Here is an 8,076-nt window from a genome sequence, read left to right as displayed (position 1 = left end):
AAAGATTCAGAGAATCTGGAACAATCTCTGTGTTTAAGGATAAAGCCCGGAAAACCATACTGGATGCCTGTGCTCTTCAGGCACTGTATCACATACAGGAATGCTACTGTAATGGAAATCACAACATGGGCTCAGGAATCCTTCCAGAAAACATTGTCGGTAAACACAATCCAGGCATTTTCTCTGGGGCACGGCTTATTTAAAATGGAATGTGGCACAGAGGAAAACGGTTCTGTGGTCTGACAAATCAAAATTTGAAGTTCTTTTTGGAATACTGGGACACCATGCCATCTGGACTAAAGAGGACAAGGACAACTCAAGTTGTTATCAGCACTCAGTTCAGAAGCCTGCATCTCTGATGGTATGGAGATGCGTGTGTTCATGTGGCACAGGCAGCTTACACATCTGGAAAGGACCCATCATTGCTAAAAGGTATATCCAAGTTCTAGAACAACATATGCTCCCATCCAGATGTCTTTACTTGTTACATACTGTTACATTCCTGATCACTGTCCCACAGAGACACCTCATGTGTGACATCCTGCTTGCATCAAATACTTACGTAAACATGCTGATTATTCACATTTTTTAAAGCAAAGCGACCATCACAGGACAGGTTGAACAACTGGTGCTTTTAATCAGGGTTTAGAGGAGCACAAACACAGCACTGAGATTTTCATATGCAAAGCAAGTCTTCAACACATCAACATGACCAGATCCTCACGGGCATACAGTATCACACATGAACCATCCGCACATCCCCCAAAACATTTCACAGAAATTAAGACCTGTCAGTAATCTTTAACAGGGATTGTCCCTTAAACAGCAGCAACTCACAGATCTTCTTGAAAGGGATATTTTGAACTTATTTCCCACAATTTATAATTTCTTCTCATATTCCATAAAAGAAAGTCATTCATATGGGTTTGTAATTAAATGAGAATGAATAAACAATTGCTGAGTGAACTATCCCTTTAAATAATCATTGACAGCACAAAGTAACATCTCTCTCTCTTTTTTTTAAAACTAAATATACATTTCAAACCTGTACATACATATGTATACTACTTTAGACAATCCAAATAAAGACAATTTTTAGTCTGTTATTGCTTTAAACAGCCAGTTTTCACCTGGAACAATGGGAACATCTAAAACAACAGAGTGAGCACAACAATATTCAGCATTAAAGAAAGATCAGAAACCTTTGAGATTCAACACGATTGCATACAACAGAATGAGTGATGATGAGAAATTATCCAAAATGTAAGAATACGACCCTTACACTCAATATACGCTGGAAAAAGAGCAGCAGCATTTTGCTTGCATTACAGGATCAAGCTAATTTTGTCGCATCGACAGAGCTTGCTTCCAATGTTAGGCTATATTAATGGTGTTTTCACGTCATTTCATTTGGTTTGACTGGTGTAGGGACATGAACACAGAATGGTTCTTGGTCCTAAAGGAGACGGACCAAAGTAACTGCTCAGGAACTTGTTACTCCAGTTCCAAAACATCCCCTTCTTCCAACAGGAGATCTTTTGATCTGCTTCTAAAATATGTTTTTTTGTCCATAGTCCATAGATTTTCAACCAGTTTTGTATTGTTAAAAATGTCAGTAGTATATCAAAATGAACAACTTATAGTCTTTCCATGTTATCTGCAACCCAAATACATCAGTTTATGTCAAAAGTCTGTAAGATTATGCGAAACACATCACCTGGCAATTAAACGTCTTTTTGCTGGCAAATTAATGGAGAAAGAGTATAGATTGTGCATATACATATTACTAATGACGCCAAAAAATCTGGTTGAAAAATCAGTGAAACTGCCCTTTATGGATGTTCAAAGCAGAGTCTGATGGTCATATTGTAGAATACATGAAAATCTGGCTCGCATTCACAGTTTGTGTCCATAGGGAAAGAACGTGGAAAAAAACAGGACAATTGAATCAAAATCATGATATGTCTGGACAAAATACATCATATATACAAATTTTTTTTTTTGTTAAATTACACAAAGTGTTGGCATCTGGCAGCCTCCGCAAAAATGCAGAAACAAGCTGTCCCTCATACACAAATAAGTTAAAGAGACTGGAGGTGTTTTGTTGAGTCGGGTAAATCAGGCACATCACAGAGCGGTTCTTCTCAGCTTCCTTCAGAGCTGCTGCCCTCTGGGTCCGGTCTGAGTCCGGAGAAAGGCAGTCTGACGCAGTCTCTGGGAGTGGAATAGCACTGTTGAACTGGGGATTTAATCTGAGGTCTCTGGTACTCCGAGCAACTCCCGTTCTGCACAACGGGTTTCAGGATTTTAGGGCTGTCATAGATGTCCTCTGGGTAATTCCCCCTGTCTGTTGCGATGTGGGGCGTCCGATTGCTCCCTGCAAGCCCTCCGATCACTGTCCTACAGTTGCTGCCCTCCACTGCTCGAAATGACGGGCTTTTGTTTAGTACCACGCCTGGGACGCAGTAGCTGGGATCCAGGAGGAAGGGATCTTTGCGGAAAGCGTGGCGCTCGATGATGGGCGTGGCATACTCTGGCTCCTGATTGGTCAGTGGCAGGGCATACTGGATGCCCGTCTGCAGGTGGTCGTAGTGAGAAGCAGCCTCGATGTCTTTGTCCTCAGTGTCCATGGGTCTGAACGTCGAGCCTTTGCGGGACACCGTGTCTGTGCCGAGCATGAGAGGCTGCTGGTACTCAGCTGAAGAGAAAGAAAAAGAAAATAGTCACTTAGTTTTTCAAAAAATGCCCCAATCTCTACTGTCAGTGTTACTTTAGCATAGTATTTATTTATATTCTGAATATGATTCATTTTATATTTTCAGTTTTAAGTTAAAATTTAAAATTGTAACAATTTTGTGTTATTTTGTAAATTCATTTAAATTTTTTTTATATTTCTATATAGCTTTAATTTATCATTTAGCTTTAATTATTATGATGATACATTTTAGTAGTTTTAGTACTACATATTTTGTTAGTAGGCAATTTTTATTATTATTTATAATTAATTATGATTTAAGATCTAATTATTTATATTATTTCAGCTCTATTTTAATTACAGAAAACTATTTTTAATAATTTAAGAAAGGGCATATTATCGTTAACTAAAACTGAAACAATAAAAAAAACTTAAACTTATACGAAAATGACAAACATTTCTGAAATAAAATACGTTTCGGAAATAAAATAATTGATACTAAAAGCAAAACAAACTATGCGAACATATAACTATACAGACATAAAAAAACAGAAACAGAAAATATTAAAACAAAATCTATTTCACAAATAAAAAAAATATATTAATTAAATTTAATAATAAAAATATAAATGTAACGCACAAATGATCCTAAAAAAAAACAAACAAACAAACAAAAAAAAAAAGTTACACTATTTGATGGTTCATATAGTGAAACTCAATGGAGTCCAATGTCGTTTGAGGGTCAAAATGGTTTAAATATTCTTCAAAAATATCTTCTTTCGTGCTCCAAAGAAGAAATTGTTTATGCCAAGCAAGACTTAAATCTACCTGGCTAACTAAGCAAGACATGTTCATAGATCTGGGACCATAAACTCTAAAGCCATCAAAAATGAATGACATACAGTACTTTAGTTAATTTTCACGCATGTTCCTGACAGCCTGAAAGAGGAACGACTATCACAGTAATAAAAACCAAAGTTTAGGCAAATAAATTGTTTCAGCATGAATGACTTGAATGACATTTTTTAGTATTTCCTCAAAGGGGCTTCAAGTCAAGCACTGGGCCTGAAATCAGACTGCCTGTAATCTGTCCGATGTCTTGCATCAATAATTACAGCCCTGGAGGAGTGTAGGGGGAAAAGTGCCAATTACATTTTTTCATCTGGCAAGCTTTCAGGCAGTTACAATAATTTTAGAAAGCTGTTTTCCTTCTTCAGCTCACCGAAGGACCATAAATTGCCATACAAGTTGAACCCCTTTATCAGACAATAAAAACTCCCCTCTCTGACTTTTAGTTTAGTTGTAGCCACAAAAATTAAACACTCTGGCTTCAAATCCATATATCCACATGAATACAATATCCTAAAACAAAGCGATAAATCACATCTCTTCTGCGTCAAGTGTATTTTGTCTGACTATGACAAGCAAACTGTGCTATGAAACATTTTTTTGGTCACTTGGGTTCTATTACCGTCTTGGCTTCAGTGTTGATAATTATGTATGTATGTATAATTAATTATGATAAGTATGTACAATTAAACTAAAATCAACCTTTTTTTCAGTTGAAATGCTTGCAGTTAAAATGTTTTGTTGCTTTGGATTATTATATTAAAATTTGGGGACAGCAATTTGTTGTTTTAATGTTTCTGAAAGAAGTCTTTTACGCTTATCATCAAGTCTACATTTATTTATATTAAAAAGAGTAATAGAGTAATATTGTGAAATATTATTACAATTTAAAATAACTATTTATATATTTAAAAATGTATTAAAGTTTAAAGTTTTAATGTTGAAAACATTTGTGCTGCTTCATATTTTTGTGGAAAAAGTGATATATTTTTCCAGCTGGTTCTTTAACACTGGATGGCAAAAATCCCAAATGTCTGGTCAGTCTTTACCTGCCATTGCACTGGTTACCAGGTCCAGCTTCTGGATGGGGTCTTTCTCAGAGCTGTATTTGATGGTGAACTCTGTGGACTGGTGCCTGGCAAATGGCTGTTTTATCTTCCTCCAACAGCCTGTAGACAAGAATCATTCAACTGTCAGCCAGTCAAGATGGTTTATCTGTGCGTGAGTTGAGCAGCTAAGCCTTAGATTATACGTGTCTGAAAGGGCAAACCGCTGTTTTTTTGGAAGAAGGGATATGTCATGAAGACTAAAATATTTTGTGCAGACTTGGGGAATAATAAAGGTAAAAATCAGTCAGATATGGTGAAGTCATGTGTTATTTATCCAAAAGTGTGCATTCTATTATTTTAAGGATTTTATGTGACTCTTAAAATTAATGAAAAAGATTTCCCATTAAATAAACATTTTGTTGTCATTTACTAATTTCATCAATAGAACACAAAACAATATATTTACAAAAATGTTCAAGCAAACAATGAAAAAATGCAGAACAGTGGCACCAAACACAAAATTAAATACAAATGTTAAGCTATCTGATAGCTTTACATGAAAACCAACCAAAAATGATGTCATTATTTATAAATGATAACAAACAATGTTTCACATACAAAACCATCATATGGCTTTAGAAGGACACATTTAAAATGTTAAAAAAGCTTAAATATTCTTCCAAACTGTCTTAGAAAAATATATATTTTTTTTTTCATTAAAGCTGCTGTTTTCCACTCAGTTTTATCTTTCTTAAGCCATGTAACAGCTTTGTATATGAAACTGACTTACATTTATAAGTAACTTTTTTGGTAACACTTAAAGCCATTATGTATAATGCACTATACAAGTAGATTTAATGCATTAATTATGCCTTGCAATGCACCTTATAATGCATTGTACTCTCTCATGAATAATTGTAACCACAGTTAATACATTAAATTCATTGTCACACCATGCACTGTGAATTCTGTTATAATTATTTACAACATGATAATATATTACAATGCACATTATTAATAATCACAATCATTATACCCTTTAGTAATTTGAACATTTTTGTAAACATTTTGCGTTGTGTTCCACTGAAGAAACAAGTCATATGTTTATAACAGCTTTGGTTTTTATAATTATTCCTTTAAATGTTCCAACCAGTTCATTAAAAGTGACTGTTTTACCTGTATGTGTCTCCGCAGAGCCATACGTGTTCTCCTTTGTCTTCTTACTAAGGAACAATGAAAAACACCATCGTCAGAGACACAGGTGGCAAAGTCGAGGGTCTCTCACCACCTTCATCATTCTTAAACAACAGAAGAAGCCTAATAATTCCCTTAAAACACTCCATTCATTCATCTTCATTTCCCCACAATCCCCTTGTCCCTGAGCTCTCTCTCAGGGGACTAATGCAGCTGGCACATCTCCTGACACTGACCTTTGACCCTCAACCCCCCTTCATCCCCTGCAGCCCTCGATCTCTCCTTTCTTTATGAATCTGCAATGTGTTGCTGAGGAATTACAACAGGCCACACAGGGTTTGCTCGTATCAGTGGCTGTGGTATCTATTAGGGCAGGCTGGGAATCACTGGTGCATGTGCATACGTAATAGTGAGACTGTGTCTGCTGTGTTTGATAACAGGACTAGCAACAAACTGTAGCTGAACTGAGATAAGCTTGCCGTGCTTCAATGAATGTTAACATATCAGACTCTACCACCCTCTCACGCCAGACACAACATGGAGAACACAGACAAAACAGTCTTAACTTTCATCCTTTCTTCTTTCAAGTCAACATGAAAATAAAAACTGACCTATTTACTATGCTAATACACAGTGAAGGTTAGGTAATCATTACAGAGGTCTTTTACATCTTGAAAAGGCTTAAAAGTAGAGTAGCAAAAGAACTTCAGGGAAAATATAAACAAATACGGCAACTTCAGAAATGTAATAAAACTGACTTACGTGTATAGCATTTTAACCACACAGATTCCCACAAGGAGCAGGACCACAAGCAGAATGGTTGGCACAAGTATTATGACCAGATTAACTGAAAACAAAAGAAAATTATACGATATTAATGATCACAAAGAAAAACAAAGAAAAACATTGTTTGCATTTATGTACATGGTCAAGTATTTTTGAACCATTATTGTTATATATAGTTATTATAGTGCGTGTATGTATTAAATCATTTTATTCCATGGTCTGTCTGAATACTGGATTCTGATTGGCTGGCAGGTATGCATTAAAACCATTTAATACAGAGGTGGTTCCAAATCAGTTTAATCACCGTTCCATATTAATGTGCTGCTTTAATTGATGCACACAAACACACACACACACAAAATTCTGTACAAATATAACAAGTGTTATGTGTTATCTTAGTGTCAATGATGTACTATTAAAATTATTATTTATATTTTGAATTACATTTAGATTTTATTTTTAGATATTACGGTTTCTTTTTAATTGTAGTTCAAATATTGCAAATTTCGTTAAGTTTTTAAATATGTTTATAGTAATTTATTTTATTTTTGAAAATGAGAAATGTTGCCTTTTCCAGGTCTCCAGAAATATCCGCGTCCACAGAGAGCACAAAATTATGTAGTATACATATCAGACCAGTATGTGGCGCTGTAATTCTGCCACAGAGATACGCTAAGAATGGAGAAGACTATGTGCATAAACCTTGTGTGCTGTATACAAATTAACATGGAACAATACATTTATTAATCTGTTACGTGACGTAGTGGTGTCTTACTAGGGGTGAGACGTGGGCTGATAATGTCATCATTTCAGAAAATATATATGCATTCGTGGTCCACATGAAAATGCAAGTTCGGCGTTTCCAGATTTATCTATTCTGGGACCCGGTTTCAAAAATATCGGTTTCACTCTCCCAAAACGCCAGATCTGCGTGGACGAAATGCTAAACGCGTCTCCATGTGTAATTCACTTTTTATGGTTATAGTTAATGGAATTAAACCCCTGAGGTAGACAACAAAATAAAATGTCTTGAGAAAAAATAAGCTTTTAGCTGAAATTTGAATAGTAGTAGTAGGGAAATATTTGTGGGTTGTCAGACATTTGTCCAGTACATCTGTAACATAATCTGTAATTCATGAGCGATTAGCTTGTGTTTTTAAAATCATACCAAGATCAGCGTGAGAGGCCAGTGGCTTGGTCATGTCCCTGTGAATGGACTGTGTAGGCCGGGCCTCCTGCATCACTGTAGATGAAGAATTCACTGCATAATGAGAAACAGTGGTTTAGTGAACATCTCTAATGAGAGAAATAATGTTGAGAAGCCTTTGTGTCTCAGACATGCACCTGGGATGGGTTTAACGTAAGGACAGCCCAGAAGCTGCAATCTCATGGCGATTGTCCGGTGCCACTGTTGAGGTACGACTCGAATGCTTCGTGCTACGATGGAGGGATGGAAGGTGTTGCGTGTTTGGTGGAGGCTGTCAGTATTTCCTTCAAAGATCT

General features: G+C 36.0%; 1 protein-coding gene across 2 annotated transcripts in view; it reads right to left on the bottom strand.

The window, feature by feature from the left end:
- Positions 1–617: 617 nt before the first annotated feature.
- dcbld1 (discoidin, CUB and LCCL domain containing 1) overlaps positions 618–8,076 on the bottom strand; it is a 36,679-nt gene continuing 29,220 nt past the window's right edge. For both annotated transcript variants that reach the window (XM_052586953.1, XM_052586954.1), the window contains exons 10-15: positions 7,918–8,074; positions 7,742–7,834; positions 6,550–6,634; positions 5,770–5,816; positions 4,594–4,713; positions 618–2,698 (exon numbers count right to left, since the gene is read on the bottom strand). In XM_052586953.1, the coding sequence (XP_052442913.1) occupies positions 2,145–2,698; positions 4,594–4,713; positions 5,770–5,816; positions 6,550–6,634; positions 7,742–7,834; positions 7,918–8,074 (1,056 nt within the window). In that variant the 3' untranslated portion in view covers positions 618–2,144. The remainder of the gene's footprint in view (positions 2,699–4,593; positions 4,714–5,769; positions 5,817–6,549; positions 6,635–7,741; positions 7,835–7,917; positions 8,075–8,076) is intronic.

The sequence above is a fragment of the Carassius gibelio genome, chromosome B20 (assembly GCF_023724105.1).
Source record: "Carassius gibelio isolate Cgi1373 ecotype wild population from Czech Republic chromosome B20, carGib1.2-hapl.c, whole genome shotgun sequence".
Taxonomy (NCBI): Eukaryota; Metazoa; Chordata; class Actinopteri; order Cypriniformes; family Cyprinidae; genus Carassius; species Carassius gibelio.
The sequence above is the reverse complement of the archived record's forward strand: the minus strand, read 5'-3'. Positions and strand labels throughout refer to the sequence as shown.